Source organism: Lemur catta, chromosome 16, assembly GCF_020740605.2.
Source record: "Lemur catta isolate mLemCat1 chromosome 16, mLemCat1.pri, whole genome shotgun sequence".
NCBI classification, from domain to species: Eukaryota; Metazoa; Chordata; class Mammalia; order Primates; family Lemuridae; genus Lemur; species Lemur catta.
The window spans coordinates 17877532-17899440 of NC_059143.1; the positions used below are offsets into that span (position 1 = coordinate 17877532).

The 21909-nt window shown below is 38.6% G+C and overlaps 1 protein-coding gene across 2 annotated transcripts in view; it reads right to left on the reverse strand.

Moving 5' to 3' along the window:
- The window catches only part of ZNF521 (zinc finger protein 521), a 270113-nt gene that overhangs the window by 136008 nt on the left and 112196 nt on the right, over positions 1-21909 (reverse strand). For both annotated transcript variants that reach the window (XM_045527501.1, XM_045527500.1), the window contains one exon: positions 17816-21168. In XM_045527501.1, coding sequence (XP_045383457.1) covers positions 17816-21168 — 3353 coding nt within the window. The remainder of the gene's footprint in view (positions 1-17815; positions 21169-21909) is intronic.

The window sequence follows — 21909 nt, forward strand, 5'->3', positions numbered from 1 at the left end:
CTTCAAACTGCTTCTAAACCCCACCTGCTTCAGAAACCTTGTTAGCAATTACACCCACACAACGCTGTGGGTGCTGCCTTTATTATTCCTGTTGTTTGTACTCTTAGACAGTAACATTTTTTAGGATAGAGGTGAGTTTCCTTCACTTTACCTATCCTAGAACATGCTGTGCAGTCAGTGTATATAAATGTACACAAGTGGTAGGGTTCTTTTAACCCCTTGATTTAAACGAAGTTTTGGTTTTTTTTTTCCCCAGGATCTTCCTCATCACTATTTCAAAAGTATCTGTTCAAAAAATAGAAAAAATGCCCCCATATTCTTTGTATTTTCAAAGGAATCAGTACAAGCTTATATGGGGTGTTGTGGAGTTTTAGGATTGAAAGGGACACATAAGCTCATCTCTTTCAAATTTCCTCATAGACATGGACACTGAGATTCAGAGAGATGATGTGACCTTGCCCAGGCCTCATGGAAAGTGACCAACACAGCAAGCCTAGGACTCCAGGCTGCCATGAGCATATCTGCTTGTATGTGGCGCAATGGCACATTTTCAGAAAGGAACTGCCATTGCCAAGCTGGTGCTCCACGCTGCTCACAAGTTTCCGTGGCTCCTCTGGCACTGGGCTTTACGACTGCCTCTCCAGTGCGAGTTCTCGCTGCTCACTGCTGCCTCTGATGGTTTTCATTTCTCAGTGTATAGTTTTAACACAGAATTTACTATATTATATTCAAAGTATCTATTCATATTACATTCTAAGGTTCCCTGTCACTGAAGGAACAATGTCTTAGTTCTCTCTTCAGCTCCACACCCAGCACAAGGCCTAGTAGAGCATTTGAGGAGGGGTGCGTGAACTATCCAGAAGTGAATTGATGTGAGCTTTTTATAAGTACAGCCAAGAGCAAGTGTTGTCAGAGAAACATATTGGAGGGAACCGGATTGCTGCCACCAAACACGCCTAGATTCTGCATCACACAACCACATAAGACCTCGCAGTCTCCCTTCCGATTATCCCAGAAAGATTAAACTTGAGATCTGAAAAACTTCTGGATAATCATTATTGATAATATATCTTATAAAGCTAGACATTTTCCATATCAAAATGTCCAAGAATATAATCTGGAAAAATATGGGGCCCTTTCCCAACCACGCTGCTCTGCTCCTTGAAAACTTCCACAAGTGTAGAATATGAATGGGAGGAAGTGCTGAGAAAAGGGTGATAACATAGTACCAAATTTGACATCTTGCATGGGGCAAGCTCTGTTAATTTTTTTTTTTAAAGATTTTCTTTAGAAGGCCAGGTGACAAATCAGTCATTTTTTTAAAAAGATATTTTGGAATATCACTGTTGAATATCCTTACTAGACATTTAAGAATATTCCTATTTCTAATCCTGGCAACTCTTCATCATTTATATATATATACATATATATATATATATATATGTGTGTGTGTGTGTGTGTGTATATATATATATATATATATGATTCACTATTTGAGGATACATTTCATTTACTTTTTGTAGCATTCTTTTTTTTTTTTATTTCAGGAAATTATGGGGGTACAAACATTTTAGTTACACGTTATGAATTTGCCACATCCCAACCATGATTTGAGATGTGCCGTTCCCCGCCTACAATGCTCACCGCATCCATTAGTTGTGAGTTTACCCACCCTCAAGCCCCTACCCCCAAAGAATATTACTACCCTGTGAGCACCTTAGTGTTGATCAGTCAGTGCCAGTTTCACAGCGAGTACATGTGGTGCCTATTCTTGCATTCTTGTGATACCTTACTTCAGAGGGTGGGCTCAAGCTCTATCCAGGAAAATATAAGAGGTGCGAGATCACTGTCATTTTTTATAGTTGAGTAGTATTCCATTGTATACATATACCATATTTTATTAATCCACTCATGGATTGATGGGCACTTGGGTTGTTTCCACATCCTTGCTACAGTGAATTGTGCTGCCATAAACATTCGAGTGCAGATGTCTTTATTATAGAATGACTTTTGTTCCTTTGGGTAGATGCCTAATAGTGCTATTGCTGGATGTAGGGAAGACTCTTTCAGACATTGGCCTAGGCAAAGAATTTATGAAGAAGACCCACAAAGCAATCACAGCAGCTACAAAAATAAATAAATGATACCTGATCAAATTAAAAAGCTTTTGTACAGCCAAGGAAACTATCATTAGAGTAATTAGACAACCTGAGGGATGGGAGAAAATATTTGCTCTCTACACATCCGATAAAGGGCTAATAACAAGAATCTATCTAGAACTCAAAAAAATCAACAAGAAAAAAATCAAACAACCCCACCAATAAATGGACAAAGGACATGAATAGAAACTTTTCAAAACAAGATAGAATAATGGCCAGCAAATATATAAAAAAAATGCTCAACATCTCTAGTCATTAGGGAAATGCAAATCAAAACCACAATGAGATATCACCTATCTCCAGTAAGACTGGCCTTTATCAAACAATCCCAAAGCAACAAATGCTTGCGAGGATGTGGAGAGGTAGGAACACTCTTACACTGCTGGTGGGACTGCAAACTAGTGCAACCTCTGTGGAAAAGAATTTGGAGATGCCTCAAAGAGCTACAAGTAGAATTACCATTTGATCCAACTGTAGGTTTAATTCTTTACCGAGAGAAACCTGAAACAGTATCTATGTGTTTGCTTTGGTATGTCCAGTGTCTACGCGTAGTGGCTGGCACACATGCAGCCATTAATGAAACTCAATAATGACTGAATAAACAAATGAATGAACTAGACTCAAATTAATCTAAACAGTGTAAGGTACCTGTTTTAAAATGGTTTAAATTTGGTATAACGAAATGATATCCATCTAGACCCAATTATGTCACTAAAAGAATCTGTTTCCCACCAAAGCTATTTTAATTTTCCTGTCCTAGTAGGTACAGATGTTAAACTTAGAGGGTTTCCTGCCAATTTTTTCAGCGATTTTATTTGGTCATGTAGTCCTTCCTCCCTCCCTTCCTTCTACTCCCCCTCTCTTTCCTTTCTTCTGTTCCTCCTCTTATTTTCTCTTTCTTTATTTAAAAGAATGATCTTTATTAAACATTTGGTCACTATTCATAATTAAAATTTCTGTTTCTGGACATTTCTTTATCAAGAGCTTTTATTACAACTCATTTTTGCTTCCTTACTGCCTAAGCCAAACGTGTAAAATTCCCAAGAAAATCCTTAGTTCTATCTCAAAATGAGTATGTTAACATCAGACTTTGTCCAGTTACGTTTATCAGTGGCACTTTGATTTCCAAATCATGGTGTATTTTTGGTTTGAAATAGCTCTCAATTGCTTACTTATTAGTAATTTTTTAAATATAAGGTGCTATTCTTAAAGAGGTTATATATCTAAATTACAAATCCTGTTCAAAAAAGATGATAAGATTTTTACCACTTTTTCCCCCATAATGTAAATATTCTATATGTGATCCATAGAGAACACTAGCAGTGGATTGTAGGCAAGCAAGTAATAGCCCTTAAAAATTAAATGCTTCTCAAACTATTTCTTTGCTTCCTGGGATTGGGGAGGGGGGGAATGTCTTATTTTGGTATTCATTTACTGTACCTTTCACATACAATTTTTACTTGACTTATTTCTCCAAGAATGTTTTACTCCCTTGCTCTCCCTGATCACTTCTAGCCAATAATACTACTGTAGCATTTTTCCTTTCTTACCTATATTTCCTACCTATATATTCATCTATATATGTTTTCCTACCTTTTTATGTTTATTGTTTCCTGATGCTATCTCTGACCTCAAAGCAAATAAAGTAATATTTTATTTCTGTGGTCTTTACATTCTTTTTGCTCCTTGGTTTTCATTGCTTCTAGGTGTGGTTTTAATATTTAACTATATTTTTCTACTTCATCAACTTTGTGGAAATATGATCACTTATTCAGGCATTTTGGCTGAATAAGCCATAGTCCTAGCATTAGATGAAATTATTCTGCATTGTAATAAATTGAAAAAATGACATAAATAAATTATATGTATACATACATACATGCTTAGGAATATGTGTAGATATTATATAAATGATTTACCACACCCACCATTTGCAGGGTGCTTCATTTTTACCAAGAACTGTCATATACTATATCACTTGCTCTTTAAGATAACCTTATACTGTAGGTAAAGTATATATAATGTCCATTTTAGTGATGAAGAAACTGAGGCTTAGAAAGGACTAGCCAAGATCACACAGATGACTGTGTCCACTGTTATCTGAACTCATTTTTTTCCTAAGCACAATCTTTCCTTCTACTATATTATGTTGAATATCCTTCAACTCTCAGAGCAGCAATCTCTCTATAACAAAAAATTTACAGACTCAGTTGAAGTCTTGCTTATGTAATACAATGTTTAATTCAAGAAAATAAATTATTTGCCTTGATAAGGGGATTTTTATAGGATTTCACCTGCCACTCAATCTCTTTCTGATGTGAATCGCATAGTACATCACATACTTATGAGGTGTCTTATGTTCTATTTATGTGTGGCTCAAAGAAACCATAGTTCTTAGAGAAATGCTTTCTTTGTTTCATTTTCTAAATGTCCTAATCACTAGGTTTCAATGATTTATAAGCCTTTACTAAGAACACATGACATGCAAACAACTTCTGAGATCCACGAGGACACCACACCGCCCCTCTCCAGCTCTCTGACCTCCTGTCCTGCCACCCTGCTCCCTGCTCAGTCTGCTCCAGCCAGCCTGGCCCCCTGCTATTGCTTGAGCCCACCAGGTGTTCCCCTGCCTCAGGATTTGCACACTGGCAGTTGTCTCCAATTTATTTCCTCTTCATGCAGACATCTGCAAAGCTATTTCCTGTCCAGGTATTTGCTCTCTCCCCTCCACTACCTTCGCACTGCACTTGTACTTCTATTATGCCACCTATTTCATTGTGATTGATATTATATTTATTGTTATACATTAAATTTTCCCTAGTAAACTATAAGCTTTCAAGGAGCTATTATATATAGGGGAAATAGATATGAATCCAAATAACTATGTTTGTAGAAAGCCTCTCCTCTTTAAGAACCTGATAGCCAATGCCTTGTACATAGCAGCAATTAACAAATTTGTTATCACAAACTGAAGTACCATACAAGAAATAAAAAAGTTCACGCTGTAGGCTAATATTTCCCAAAGTGTGAGATATATACTCACCTTAAATATAATGCATGGATACTGCTCTTTCTAACAACAATAACAAGAGGAAAATAGTCTTAATGAAATGCTAATATGCCTTTACTACCTCTACAATACTTGATAAACTTACTTGTAACAACGAAAGAACAGTTTTCAGGCTCACAGCCTTTTGCAGGTATGAGCATATAGCTAGAATTTTTAAAACACTATTTTGCATTCATTGTATTTCTTTTATATTTATACTTCTGGTTCTGATTTTTTTAAACCTTACCCTTCCCCATGCTGGTTCTGATTATTTGTATGTTAAATATTAAATGGTTATAAAGAGAATTTATAATATAGGTAATGTATAAAGTGTAATTATTAAATACCTTTATGCCTGGCCCCCAGCTTAGCTTCCTATGCAGCCCTCCTAGCCAATCCATTAATTTCTGTCTGAATTTTCATTTCCCATATTACTAATGAGGACAAATAGTTTCACATATTCACTGGACCTTTATGCTTCCTATTTGCGAAATGCCTGTTCATGTTAATTTCTCATTTTCTTATTTGGTGAGAAATAAGCCAAAAACTTACTGGTTTGTGGCTGTTTCTTATATATATTGGAAACTAATAATTTTTCTAGTTATATGTGTTATAAATATGTTTTATAATCTTGTAGCTTTTATTTCCACTCACTGTATGGTAACTTTAGGTAAACAGAAGCTATTATTTTTAATGTTGATGAACATATCATTTTATTTGTGATTTATACTGCATAGGCTTGTTTACACAATCATTCCCTTACCCGAGGTAATACAAATATTCTCTATATTTTTTTCCTAAAAGGTTTATGATTTTGCCTTTCACACATTTATGTCTTTAAACCACCTGGAACTAATTTTTATACATATGAAGAGGGATTCAATTTTATTTTAATTTTATTCCATATACATGATGGGTTGAATCCCCTATACCTTCCTCCACTGTCGTGTAAAAGGCAGCTAGCTCGGTTCTATACTGAATTTTATATGTGTGATATCTCTTTTGGGGAATCTCCATTTGGTTCTGTGGACTAATACCACACCATTCTAATCACTGCAGATTTATTATAAATTGACAATAGTGGGACAAATCCTTCCCTGCCGATTCTTTTCTTTCAAGAGTATCTTTGCTATTCTTGACCTTTCATTCTTCCATACACATTTTGGAATCCACTTGTGAAGTTCCAAAAAATAAAAACTTAAAAACACATTTTAAAACCTGTTGAAATTTTCGCTAGAATAGCATTGAATCTATAGATCAATTTAGGGATTATTGGCAACTCTGCAGCATGGAGTCTTCCTATCCATGTGCAAGTTATATCTGATCATTTATTTAGGTCTTTCAATACTGTTTTTATCATTCTGTCCACAAATGTCTTACATATTTTATAAGGCCTATTTCTATGTACTTAATTTTCTCTTCCAATTATAATTGGTACTGTTGTAAAACTAGTATTATCTGTTTTTTGCTGGTGAGTAAAAATCTGGTTGACTTAAATGACTTGATTTGGCACCCAGCAACTTTGCTAAAGCTAGGTATTGCTTTATATGCAAATATAGGACCTGCATATGACAGTTTAATGTTTCTTTTCAATTTTTATACTATTTTTTTCAACACTTACATTCATTTGATTTTGCCTTACTTTGTTGGTTAATCTAGCAAGCCTTATTAGTATTTTAATTATAAAATATTAAAGCATTAAAATGCCTCCACTAATTATAATGCTTGCTTAAGACAGTATTTTAAATAGTCTTTATTAGGGTAAGGGTATACCTGTCTATTCCTAGTTCAGTGTTCTTTTTTAAACATCATATAATTTTTTTGGCAACTCTAAGATACAAATATAATTTACCTCCTTTAATCTGTCAATGTGGTAAATTAATTGATTTCCTGAGATTGAACCTACCTTACATTCTCATGATAAATCCATTTCAGTCATAATATTTAATCTTTTAATACATAGATTTAATTTGTTGCTATTTTATTTGAAATGTTAAAATGTAATGCCATGAGTAAAACTGGCTGAGATTTTTCTTCTTTACTAACTTTGTCTGATTTTGATATCAAGATTATACCATATTCATTAAATGAATTAGAGCATTCCCTCGTTTTGTATTTTCTGGCACAGTTTGGAAATTATGTATATGTTTAGGAAAACTCACTTTGAAAGAAATCTGGGCCTAGCATTTTCTTTGTAGAAAGATTTCAACAATTTATTAAACTTTTTAATCATCACACATCTCTCTTTTTTTCATGGGCCAGTTTTGGTAACTTATATTATTCTAAGACTATTTCCATATACTGTCATTGAAATTCTCTACTAGCTGCATAAAGTTATTCATGGTATTCTCTTACTCTTTTATCTTGAATATTTGGTATTTTTTATAAAACTTTAATGAGAAATGACATAACATATAGCAAACTGCAGTAATCATAAGTGTATTGCTTGGTGACATTTCACATATGTATGCACCAGTGTGGCCACCACATACAGCAAAATATGAAACATTTCCAGCACCCAGAAAATTGCCTCTTTTCCCTTCTCAGTTGGTACCATCTCATTAACTACTCTGACTTTAATCATCATAGATTAGTTTTGCCCATTCACTTTACATGAATGGAGTCATGTACTTGTACGTATCTGGTTCCTTTGTTTCAACATTTTGTATGTGAGTCATCCAGATTGTTGTATGGCAATAGTTCATTATTATTTATTGTTATGTATTATTCCATTGTATGAATGTGATAAATTCATATGATTATATAAACATACTTATTCATTTATATTTATAGACATTTTGATTGGTTCCAGCTGGAAGCTTATATGCACAAAGCTACTATGAATATTCTTGCTCATAACTTACAGTAAACATATGCACTTATTTCTCATAGATATAAATCTAGGAGTAGAATTGACAGGCATAAAATAGGCTGGTATTTAACTTTAGAATATACTGCCCAATAGTTTTTCAAAGCAGTTACACAAAATTATACTACCATTAATAAAGTAAGAGAGTTCCAGTTGCTCTTCATTTTCTCAAAAAAGAATTCTTGTATTCTTATTCATTATAGTCATTTTGATATGTGTAGTGGTTCTCCTATTATTTTTTTAACCTCTGCAAATATAAAGTAAGGCTCCTCTTTTCATTAATATTATTTATTTTTGGTTTTTTTTACTAATAAATCTCACCAGAGGTTTGTAAATTTTGTTAGTCTTTTCAAAAAACTAACTTTTTACTTTGTTGGACTCCTTGTTGTTTCTTGTTTCTTTGTTTTCTTATTTCATCACTTTTGTTCTTATCTTTATTGTTTTCTTCCTTTCTACTTTTTATGGGTTTATTTTGTTGTTGTGTTCCTAGTAACAATAAGTTGATATATCTCATTGATACTATGCTTTCCTTATTTTCTGATGACTCCCTCTCTAAGTACTGCTTTTGGTTATAGCTAACAACCTTTGAAATGCAATTATCTTTCAGTTCTTAGCATTTTTAAGTTCTATTTTTATGCCTTCTTTGTTCAATGCATATTTTTATCTTTAAAACCTATGACGTTTTTAAAAGGTATCTTTTTCATTTATAATGATTTGTATTATGATCAGACAATGCTATTTGTGTGATCTTCAACTTTTAAATTTGTTGAGCTATGCTTTATGATAGAAAGAGAGTGAAGGAGACCAGTTGAGATTTACAATATAATCTGCCTTGGAGAAGGGATGCACGAGATGAACACAGAAGAGCAATTACTAAAGAAGAATCAATAGCACCCGGTGAGTGCTTGACCCACCAAATTAAGAAAGTAGAGAACATATAGGAAACAAAGTTTCAGACAAGAATGAACAGGAGAAAGATGAAACACTGGCCAAAATGAGAAAAATAAAAAGAAATTACAGTTTGGTTTGATTAAACAGCTAGCATAATGTCTAACTGGTAATGTCTAAAAGGGAACTGAAGATCTTAAGACTGGGCGTTAAACAGATGTTGAAAATTGAAGCTTGATCTTTTGCTCATCTGTAAGGGATGATAAGGAGGTAATAGAAAATGGGAGTGAGAGGGGAGAAAGAGGCAGATTAAGAATAGAAACTTTAGAAGTGGGCATTTAAAAGGTAAAAAGAAAATGTGGAATGGTTTAAAAAATGTATAAATAAGGGGAACCAGCTATTCAGGCTTTTTAAAAGCCTTTGGCAAGGTTCTTATGTTTAGGCTGTTAAGTTTCTAGAAATACAAAGTACATGTAATAGAAAACTACATCTACATCATGGGGTGGGTACAGAAATACAGTCATAAGAGATCCAGGATGTAGTTTTCAATTTTCTTTCATTATTCAAAATCATTTTGAATAGATATTTACTAATCTCCACCTTGACACAATTTCAGCCAAAAATGTGAAATGCTCCTCTTAGATAAAGTTCTAATACTACATAGGATGATTCAGATTCTTTTGGCCTGATACCCAGAGGACCAATATTATAAGCAATCCAGGATTCATGGCTGTATATAAAAACATTCCTATTTTTAAATTTCATATCTTCTAAAAGACACTGTAACCATATGGAAAACATCAGCAAAAAATCCAGAACTACAAGTACAGAAGACCTAGGGATGGCAGCTGCAGCAAATTCAATGTGTGGAGTAATGATCAGCACAAGGCAATCACTGGACTGGGTACCAGAATGAACACCAGATAGCTGTTTCCATGTTCCACGACCTGGTATTTACTCCAGGGTATAAACTCCCTGTTCTATGATTACTCTGTAGATGCCAAACAAATATTGAACCTGACAACAATAATGGAGACAGGACTTGGCAAAGCAAATTCAGTCTATTTCAAGAACATCTTGGATCCCAATAAATTTATTTGGTCATGTAAATTTTCTGCTTAATTTTTAAATACTGTTTAAAGGGAGCTTAATCCATTTATTTTTGTTCTTTGCATATTTAACTTAGCAAAACTTAGCACCAGCAATTTGAAATACAAAATCTTGAAAGTACTTTTTTCATACTTGTATCTTTCTCAGCCTCATAGGGAAGTTTTTATCATACAAAACAACATCATACCAAATGCTGGAACTTGGGTAGATTCTGAATTGTCACCATGTACATTTCCATTTTCAGTATAAGAACCATGAAGAGAGTTAGAAACTGTAAGTTTTTCAGCTTATTTTAATATTTTTAGATCAAACCTAACCTTAAAGCATCTAAGTACTTTTGAGCAAGTATAATATATATACATCCATATATATTAGTTTCTAGATGTACCTGCAAATAAAATGTAGTAAACACTATTTTTGTTACTTTGAAGTACTTGAATAAATGAAGAACTATATTCATTTATTCAACTAATGCATAGTGAGCCCTTAGGAAAAGTTGCCAGGGAAAGGGGAAGAAGGAAATAAACAAGTAAACAAATAAAGGCAATTTTAAATGAGAATCCTAAGGAGGAGTCCAACTTTGATAAGACTTTGAGGGGGAGGCCCGCCTGACACATGAGACAGAGCCGGTGGCTCAGAGGCTGTCTGGAAAGAGGGGCACAGGTGAGGATACAGCACGTGTTCAGGAAGCGGGGCAGAGGGCACGAGAAAAAGTCCCCAGCACGAAGTGACAACAGCCTGCCGCAGCCAGACTGTGCACGGCCTCGTAAGCTGGTGAGGCGTCAGGATTTATTTGAGAAAGTGGGAAGCCACTGAAGAATTTTAAGTGACATCATTTAATTTACATGTCTACACTTCCAACTGCAGCATGAAAAATGCACTAGAAGCAGGCAGAGAGGGAGAGCAAGCTGTTAGGAATCTACTACACTATCTGGGCAAGAAATGATTGCAACCTAGACCAAGGTGATAGCTTTGGAGGTGGAAAGAAGTGCCTAAGACATGTGACTTGTTGGAAGTGGAATCAATAGTACTTATTAATGTATTAAATGCAGGGAATGAGGGAAAGGAAGGAATCAGGAATGACTTCCCATTTTCTTGCTTGAGTAATTGGGTATAGGGTGGCTTCCTTTACTAAAATGATGGAGATCTGGGAAAAGGATAGGTTTCAGGAGACAGAATCAAGGGTTTAGTGGGTATACACAACACATCATATTATCTAACAGAGATACAAATGGAAAAGGTAAGCTGTGTGCAGAGCACAGTAACATAAACTAGAATAACAGGAACTAGGCTAGAATAGAAATTTGGGAATGCTTAGCATAGAGATCATTAGAGCCACATGAAAAGATGAGCTACTTATTGAGAGTAGACAGAGAAAAAGAGAGCCAAGGGTGAGCCTTGAAGAATTCCTACATTTTTAAAAGAGGCACAGGAAGAGAAGTCTAGTAGTATACACTACTCCTAGAGAGAGGTAGGAAGAAAGCCAGGAGAGGGAATGCCACGAGGGCAGAGAGGGGCATGTCAAGGAAAGAGCTGCCTCCTCTGCCTAATACTACAGAGATGAGGCCAGAAAGACTCTATCTCAAACCTGGAGACCATCGGTAGGCTTGGCAGGAGAAATGGCAACTTCTTTGGGAAAGCAGGCCTTGAGGTGGAGGGAGATAAAACAGCAGGCATGTGTGTGCTCATAATATCTATGACAGAACTGCAAAGATGATGAAACAACATACTGAGCCCACATAGGGTGAAAATATGCATAGCAATCCTACGGTTAAGACACAGCTTCTGGGTTCCAGTCAATGTGGAGGGGTTTCCTGCATGAAAAAATCGAGGTGACCAGCTGTCCTGCCATGCATGAGAAGAGGCTCTGGAAGGGCCACTGGCAGATGCAAGTTCCTGGGCACCCACGCAGGGAGGTACCTGCCTCCTATAGGCCTGGCACTGTCATGGGCATTAGGAATAGGAAATTGAGTAAGCGCTTGCCCGAAGAAATTCAAACCAGGAAAAGAGAATGTAAATAGGTAATTATACAACAATGTAGCAATTTTTATATACTTTTTACTCCATATTATATACACAGGGCATTCAAGGGGCAGGGAGATGCTTGTGGTGGGAAGTCAGGCTCATGGGTAGCCTTCTAGAATAGTCGATCTCCAAAGAAAGGGGAAGCTGGACAACCTCCCCAAAGGTGGAGGACAGTCAGGAGGACAAAGGTTATATGGGTAGAAGGGACAGGACAGCCTCAGCAAGACAGAGAGGCAATATGTCGTGTGTGAGTTAAAGCATTTCCAGTTACAGAATAAGGTGCAGGTAAGGAAAGGAAGGAAAAATGTGTTCGAGGGCCAAAACCTGAAAGGTCCTGTATTTCACCATCAAAGGATCATCATATTGTCCTGTGGGGATGGAGGTGCAGAATGCTTCAAGTGTCTCAAATAGGAAGGGACGAGCTGGACAGTTTCGTGTTTTAGGTAGATGGTCCTGGCAGCTGTGTGCAAATGGATTTGCAAATGATGAGACTAAAGTCAGAGGGACCAATTATAAGGCTGCTTCAGCAGTTTAGGGAAGATGATCAGAGACTGAACTTAGAACGTGGTAAGGTGATGGAGGGAGGGGTTGATTTAACAAAAACAGCTGACCCTGGAACAATGCGGGTTTGAACTGCATGGATCTACTCATATGCGGATTTTCTTCTGTCTCTGCCACCCCTGAGACAGCAAGACCAGCGCCTCCTCTACCTCCTCTTCTTCAGTCCACTCAATGTGTAGATGACAAGGATGAAGACCTTTATGATGATCCACTTCCACTTAATGAATAGTAATTGTATATTCTCTTGCTTATGACTTTCTCATCCCTAGTTTACATTATTGTGAGAATATAGTATAAACTACATATAACGCATATGCCACATATAAAATATGTGTTAACCAACTATTTATGATATTGGTAAGGCTTCTAGTCAACAGTAGGCTATAAGTAGTTACATTTGGGGGGAGTCAAAAGTTATAGGTGGATTTTCAATTGTGCGAGGGTCGGGGCCCCTAATCCCCTCACTGTTCAAAGGCCACCTGTACATAATAGCTGGAATCAGATGGCTTGGTGACCAAATGATGTCGAGTAAACGGGAAGAGACTGAGACGATCAATGGATCTACAAATAAAATAGAAAATATAGGGGAAAAAAGCAGGTTTAGAGAAAAGATGATGAGTTCTGGACCGGCTGACTTTGAAGTTCATGGGAACTCGCGTGGATATGTCCAGCAGGCAGCTGTGCAGAGGAGTCTGAAGGTCAGTGGAAATATCTGAGTTGGCGATATCGTCGTATTCTTTTAAATTCACTTCATCATGGTGTAATTCCCATAAAAACAATTCACTAATTTTCTATCTGGTGAGTACTGACACATGTATGCAGTCACGTAACCACCACCACAGTCAAGACACAGAAGATTTCCATCAGCCTCAACGGTTCCCTCCTGTTCCTTGGAGACGCTATTTGGAGAGTGGTCAGCAAACGGTGGTGGTCAAAGCTATGGGGGTGGATGAGGCCCGTGGAGGGTGTATGTGGAGTGGGTGCAACTACGGGGAATGTTGACCTACAAGACGGAACCCACAAAGGAAGGAGCGGCCACGAAGCATTGAAAAGGTATGGAGGAGCCAGGAAGGAGGACAGGGGCTCAGTAACAAGAGGATGACCAACAGTGACAAGCACTTAGTGACAGTAATAACTGACATACAGGAATAACTGACCTAAGCTATCTTTTTTTAAAAAAGTACACAGCAGTGGTCAATTAAGCCAGAAGAGACCTTAGTGAAGTCAGCTGCAGCAAAGTGACAGAAGCAGAAGGTCCTGTGCCACAGGCAGAAGAAACGAATGAGAAGACAAAGACAACAGCATTGCCAACAGGACTTTGTGGAAAGGGCAGGGATCGGGCTGCAGCCGGAGGTGAGTGCCGTGGGATTATGAAAAGAGAACCCTGAACCCAGAGCTGGAGACCTGGATTCTAGCCTCTCGTCTACCACTTCCGAGCTGTGTCATCTTACATAATGCTTAATTATCTGGGTCTGTTTCCTTGTCTGTAAAATAAGTGACCAAATCAGGTGGTCTCCACTGTCCGTTTCAGTTTGGATTCTGTGGCACTGTACACGCATCTCCCAACATGAAGATCACAGTGGTAACAGTCACCCTGGCAAGAGCAACTTCAACAGACTGATGGGGATGGTGTGAGTTGCAATGTGAGTAAAGAAGCCCTCGGGGAAACCTGACCAGGAGGCATCCTGGAAAAATGGAGGCAGAAGGACACAGGATCCCAGGATCTACTGTAGAACTTCAAAGTCATGAGACAACATTCTGAGGTCCGGACGGGGCAGCACCTGACCAGCCAGGCCAGTGTCGATGAACTCCAGAAGAACTAACATTTATTCAGCACACAGTAAATGTCAGTAACTGCGAGGTGCTTCATATGTGGAAAAAGCTAGAAGGCCAGTGTTCCTCCTGTACCAAATTTACCGCCCATGGCATAATTCATTGCATGTTATGTGTAAATTTCTATTATACTCAACCTTTGAAGGAGGAAAGGGAAAAAAAAATAGGTTCTCTAAAATATTTTATTCAAAACAAAATCTCCATAGCAAATTTAGATTAGTAATCAGAGGATCTGGGCACAAAGAAAGCATTTTTCACAAATTCAGAAAGTATTAAACAAAAGAAATGGGGTTTAAAGTCAGACCTGTCTTTAATTCTAAATCTCTCCATTACATGACAGCTACCGACTATTATCCTTCTTTGAGTGTCACATGCCTTGTCTTTCATTCATTTTTTTCGGGTTGTATGGTTTTATATGGTACTTATCATTCCCAGATTCATATTTAAATTTAAATTCCTTTTAATTAGGTAACCTGGTCTTAATCAAACAACATTCTTTTCAGTCTTTGAAAGATGCAGGTGAGTATTTACCAACATTCCTGTGTGACTGTAAGTCATGCTCCAGAAAAATCTAAGCTTGTTCGTGATAATATCTATGTGTCCAGGATTTATTATCTCCTGTGGTCTCCTTTTCACTTCTGAAGTCTCAAACCTCAGCAAGAAGAGGTGAACATACCATCTACATCATGAAGTCCTTCAATTCCTGCCTAGAACATCTAAGTCAATAGACATGCATGTCCTATTTCTTTTTGTAATAAAATTTATTCCCACGTGATATACCTCTCTTTTGGCAAAGACATATAATAATGTCTCTTTTACCTAATTTGGTAAAAAATTTACACACTACTCATGATGAGAAGTTGTAGAAGTTTAACTTGGCTAACAGAACGTGAACAAATGAATATTTATTGTACATCTTTCTCTTGCTAACCCATTACTTTTAGACTTTTTTTCTAAAACTCTATGTATGTTTAGATAATTTTCTATGTCAGTGCAAATAATATGGTCCACTGTTCATTTTTAATTGCAGAAGGTATCACATAAAATTTTATAACTTAAACAGTATAATGAATTAAAAAATGGTGATGGTAATAATGATGAAAATGTTGAACAAATTAGTGAACTTTTGAGGCGCAAAGGAAATACTTAAAACTGAATCCTAATATCTGACCAACTAAGGGCATCACACCAGCTCTTATTAACCAGGTCTTGTAGGGAAGTACCCTTCTTCTTTAAGAGTCATTTTGACCCTTAGTAGCTAGGTGCTTAAAAAACACAATTGTAATACTTAAAAAACAATCTAACTATCATTCAGATTTTAGGTATAATTAGAGCCTTAAGGATAAATTCTTCTAATAAAGTAACTCTAACCAAATTAATGTGTAAATACTATTCATATATCCTCCTTCATTTTTGAAATATTTCATCTTAAATGGTTATATAGTAATTTGTAAGTATCAGAAAAATATCAACCATGCACAGATATAAAGAAACAGACATAGGCCCTTTCATAAGCAATCTACTAAGATACAAGATAGTCCAGTTTTGCTTCATTTTAAATGTACAAACAACACACCACAAACACACACACATAATCACACACACACACACACACACACACACAGACTAATGCTGTCATTTTAAATCACCTTTACACAGTATTTAAATTAAACATGAATATGCAAACTCCTCTAGGTATGTTAAACATTACAAAATAAAAACAAAGGACAGGAGTAATTTTCTGCATAAATGTTTCAGGAATTCTCATTCAAAAATATTTAAAAACATAAAATATTTTGGCAACAATAGGGGAAAGTTGAATATGAAACTCTTACAGACAATACTATTGATTTACCTAATTTCTTCTCCTAATTTACTTAATTGCCTTAGCTAATGATATCATAGTTAAATAGGAAAATACCCTTATTCTTAGGAGATGTCACGATGTATGCAACTTTCTTTCATGTGACTCAGGCTGATAAAAAAAAGATTGCGGAGAAAGAGAAATCTGGGATATGGACACACAACACACACATGTGTTCATTGTGTCATTCCTTTATCTTTTCTACAGGCTGAAACATATTTGAAATAAAAAGTTGGAAAAACTTCATTTCATTTAACTACTCATGTTTGTTTTGAAAGCCACTATCCAACACATGAGCCATGAGCCATTATCAAAACTATGTTCTTCCAGCAGCCCTCATCAGTTTGAAAGGATTTCATTTATTCAAATCAGAGAAATGTGCAGATTTACTCGGGGAGGGGAGAAGGGAAAGTGGCTTCAAAGTTTGGGAGTTTGCCTGTCACACAGATGCCACACTTTGTGAAGCTGGGCTGTCCCCTACCAGCTGGCTGATGGCTATCTGCGGGCAGACGCAGGGGGCTCCAGGTGGGTGTGAGTGCAGAGACAAGATAAGGGAAATGCTGTCACCCCAAACTGAAGGGAGAAGGATCTCCCTGGGGTTTTCATTTGGATGGCTCTCTAGATAGGGGCAGGTGGGAAGGTGGAAAGAGCTATTAGAAACCAGGTGATAAAGAGAGTATAAAGAAATATGAAAATGAGCCATCCTCTGCTCAGCTTCGAAAAACGATAACTTATAAAACTATTTCATTATAAATGAACTTGTTTCTTGTACTCATCATGGCAAGGAAAACATAAAACTACCCTGAAACTAAGGGGGAAAAAAAACACCACATTAATTTTGAAATCCAAGAGTGAAGATTCAGGGATAGTGTCTTTAAACAGACTAACAGACATGTGGTACTTAATAAATACAGGGGCTTTTTAAAAATCCTGTTGTGAGAAGGCATTTTCCTCACTACCCAGAAGACAAAGAAAAACAGTGAGTGTTGATAACACGGTATTAAAAAGCCACCCTTACCCAATTTGTTATCCCCAAATATATATACTCTTTTTAATTTACTCTAAGCCAGCACGTTGGCTCCTAGCATCTTACTTTTGTGTCATCATCTCTCTGCCATAACACACAAGTCATAGCTGGGGATTGCAACTCTCTGTGAAGCTACGCTGAGATTCGAGATCTCAGTGGTGTTGGCATGAGTGCTGGTCTCTTCAGTCATAGAGAAGACAACATCCTAGGGAGACTGGAATTAGTCCTATTTTGCACCATTCCAGCCAAAATGCTGCTTATCAAGAAGCAAGTAATTGCTAGCTAATGGCTACGGGGGAAAGAAACCATTGCATTTCAATCTAAGCATCTTTTGGCACGTGACGGTAAATAAAGCTGTGGAAAGTGTAAACATAAAGTGGGGACAGTTTCTTGAGACGGGTAAACAGCAAACATTAAAAAGGCGAGTTACCTCATCCGACTGGGAGGGGCTGATTCTGGGCATTGGTGACACTTGCGGAGTTTTCAACTGTGTGCTGTTGCTGTCTGGCACGAGCTCTCGGTGGATGGTTTGGATGTGGTTCTGGAGTTCACTCTCAGACTCGAACTTGACGTTGCAGCTCGAGCAGCGAGTCTTCAGTGCCCCTGCCTTGCCTTTACCCTCCATGGCACTCAGATTCTCATTCTGGCCCAAGCCTGGTCTATTCGTGCCGGGAGGGATGTTGATGCCCGGGCTGCCACTCTTACTGAGATTCACGCAGCCGGCACAAAGACCATAGGGCAGGCCGTTGATGTCAAGTTTCACCAGATCTTGCTTGGAACGGAACTCTTTGAGGCAAGATGCGCACTTGTACAGTTTTTGGATGTGCTGGCCACGCCCCGTGGTCTGGACTGCAGACCCATTCCCTGTCTTTTGCATGTGGAATGTCCCATGGATTTTGAGTTCCAAGGTGGAGGTCACTGTCTGCATGCACACCACGCAGCGAAAGCCCGTCAGCGAATTCCTCAAGTCCGGGTGCATTTGGCAATGCTCTAAAAACTCCTCCTCGCTCTGGAGAGGCATCTTGCAAATCCGGCAGTTTCCGGTATCGAGACTCTTACTATGTGTGACTTTGTGTTCAGTGAGAGTTAAAAGGGAGGGAAACCGCTCTCCGCAAATAGGGCACATGTAGTGTTTGACGGGGCCCAGGTGGGTCTGCATATGTTCGCGGAGGCCATTTTCAGAGAAGAAGGTTCGAGAGCACACGTTGCACTTGTAATTCCCTTTGATAAGCTCGGCTTTCTTCTTCACGATGGCACTTTCTCCGGGTCTGATGTTGTGGTCTCGGAGCTGGTGATTCTGCAGCAGGGTTTCCATAGTGTAGGCTGCCCCGCAAATGTCGCACCCGTACATGGGCTCGGAGGTGTCAACGTCTTCTTCACTGCCATCGTGACTGTTGTGGGACTCCTGGCTGTTGGTCAGCAAGGTCTGCAGCTCCACCTCCTCTTTCTGCACTTGCTCAGAAGCGCCATTTGTTCCACAGTTGGGCGTCTTGGTTTCAAACACGCAATGCTTTTCTCGCAAGTGTTTCTCTAGCAGGATGATGGCGTGGAAGGCCTTGCTGCAGAACTTGCAGTTGTACTTCTTACTGTGCGTGGTGATGTGGCACTGCAGCTCCACCTCGGTGCCGAAGGACTCGCCGCAGAAAATGCACTTGTGCACTTTCCCTTGATTTTCCAGGTGGTTGTGTTTCACGTGGAGCTGCAAGTCGGTCTCGTTGCGGAAGTCCCAGTTGCAGGACGTGCACCGATACACTTTCTTTTCGTTACTGTGTTTCACGGCCAAGTGGAGCTGGATGGACACTTTTGAGTCAAAAACTTCTTGGCAGAGGGTGCAGCGGAAGAAGACGAAGGTGTGCATGTCCAGCAGGTGTTTCTGGAGGTCATCCACGGATGTGAACTGCTTGTCACAGCTCTCACAGATGTAATACGTCGAGGTGATCATAAAGTGAATGGTAACGTGCTTCAGCAAGGATTCCTGGTTGGGGAATTCCTTGTTGCACTGAGGACAGGTCAATTTCGGAAGCACAGTGTCGAGGTGAGTTTTTAGGTGAGTCTGAAAGCTGTCTAGGGACGTGTACTTAGCACCACACTGATTACAGATATACTCTCCGGCTGGACGTGCAGGTGCACCTCCTACTGCCTGCATCATCTTAAGAGATGTCTGCTCTATGGCCACAGGAGAGAGGGGGCTCAAGGCCCTTGATTTCTTCCCATTGTGAATATAATTCAGGGCCAAGGGAATGTTTTTATGATTCTCTTTGATATGCTTGTTCAGTTTAAGAACGCTGTTGAATATTGGCGAATTTGTACAATAGGAACAAGAATAGACTTCTACTACTGGTTCTTTTGGAGTCCCAAGCACTGGAGACCCAAATCGGGAGCCACTGAGGTCACAGTGGACCTGTCTTATATGCTCTTCAAGGGAAGAGTCAGTGAGAAACCCCATATAGCAATGGGGACAAAAGAATGCGTTACTATCTTTAGCTGCAGGGTTTGCAAATCCATGAGAACATCGGATGTGTTCCTGAAGAGTGTTGAGGTCATTGACAACTTCAGAACAGAAGTTGCACTGGTAGACTATGGCAGGCATGGCAGAAACAATCAGACCTGGGTCCTGAGCTTCGTGCACTTGCTTAAGATGTTCATTTAGGTTATAGAGTGAGGGCAGTACCTCTAAGCAATACTGACAAATATGGGCCTGTTCTGGCTTATCTAAATGCATAGTTTTCAGGTGAATCTGCAGAACTGCAAGACTTGAAAATAACTGTTTGTTGCAGTAAATACAGCTGTAGGTAACTTTTGCTTGTTTACTTGAGGGGCCAGTCATGTCAGGGGTTTGCTGAGCAGCCCTCTTCCTCCCTCGACTCTTTGGGATTGGTGGGGCAGCTTCCACCATTGTTGAGCTGTCCACTGAGAGGTTGGAATCTGGAGTCGTGCTGGACACGGAGGTGTAGCCCACCGTGACCAAGGACGGGCTGTTGCTGTGATTGCATGACTCTGGTTGCTGGTGACTGTCCATGTGGCTGTACAGCTCCTCGACTGTGTGGAAACTCTCAGAACAAATGCTGCACGAGTTCTTCTTCTCCCCACCGTGCACCTGCTCCATGTGGTTCATGAGAGAGGTCTCCTCTACAAAGAGCTCATGGCAGTAGACACACTGGAGGGCTGCTCGGTCCTCGTTGGGAGAGCATTCCGGGTGGCACTCCGCAATGTGCTTCTGGAGGTCTTCCGGGAAGTCAAAGCCTTCCTCGCACTGACTGCACTTCTGAGTGTCCTTCAGCTTCCAGTCCTCCATCCTGGACCCAGACTGGGAACCGTCCTTGTTCCTCTCATGAACCTGCATGTGTCCGTGTAAGGAGCTAGAGGACAGGAACCCACGGCGACAAATGGCACATTTATATGGCTTGTTGGACGTGTGAGTCTTTAAGTGGATCTTCAAGTGGTCACTTCTGGAGAACGCGGCATCACACTCACTGCAGTGGTACTTCTTGTCCCCTGTGTGCAGTTTTATATGGCGATCTCGGCTACGCTTGTGTTTGAACAGCCTACTGCAGTAGGTGCATTTGAAAGGCAGTTTGTCACTGTGACTCTGCTCATGGTGCTTTAGGTAGCTGAGGCGGCTAAACGATTTGTCACAGAACTGACATGGGTATGGAAGTCCAGGGCCACCTTCTTCTTCTCCAAAATCACAACCTTCTCCATGGCTAGGGGAAGTCTGGTCCTTGCTAGACGGTGAAGAAGCTGGCCAAGAGCAAGTGGGGTCATCTTCAACATCCACTCCATCTGCAACAAGAAGCAATCAGACATTGCATTTTACATGTTAAGAAGTCAAGAGTGAGTTTACTATACCATTTCAACAAGCATGCATAGTTGGACGCTTCTGAACTTTTTAGGGGGAAAAAAATGGAGGAAAGAATATTTGAGTGAGACATTTTCAAATCTGAGCCCAAAGCTTTTATTCTACATTTACTTTTTGTTGGGTTGTAAAATATAAAAAGATATTAAATAGTTCTATGTCTAAATTACCCTTTTATTACTTTTTATCATTCTTCCTTAGAAGCAAGGTATATATTACACATTGACAATTTTATTAAAATGCAGATTTTAATATATTTAATGTTTCTTTTGTATTCATTCTAAAATGATTTGCATACTATGTGAACATCTGAAGAACCAAATGAAAAGAGGAAATATTACAGGAATGATTTAAAATTAATGCAGTCAACCCAGATGTCTAATATTTAATAAAAAATTCCCTCTGCATTTTGCTTGTTTTTATATAAAAAGGCAATTCTGAAGACCAAAATCTTTTATGGGGGTTCTTATTGATACAGACCTTATTGCTTTCAGCAAAAAAATATTAAAAAGTAAGCACATGAAAGAAGACAGAAAACACAATAATAATTATGTCTTGTGTAATGAAAGACAACCAGGATTTCTTCAATAACTGAAAGGTTCGAATACCATAGGCCAGAAAATGGATTATTAAATGTTAGAAGGGTATTGCTAGATATTACATGTAGC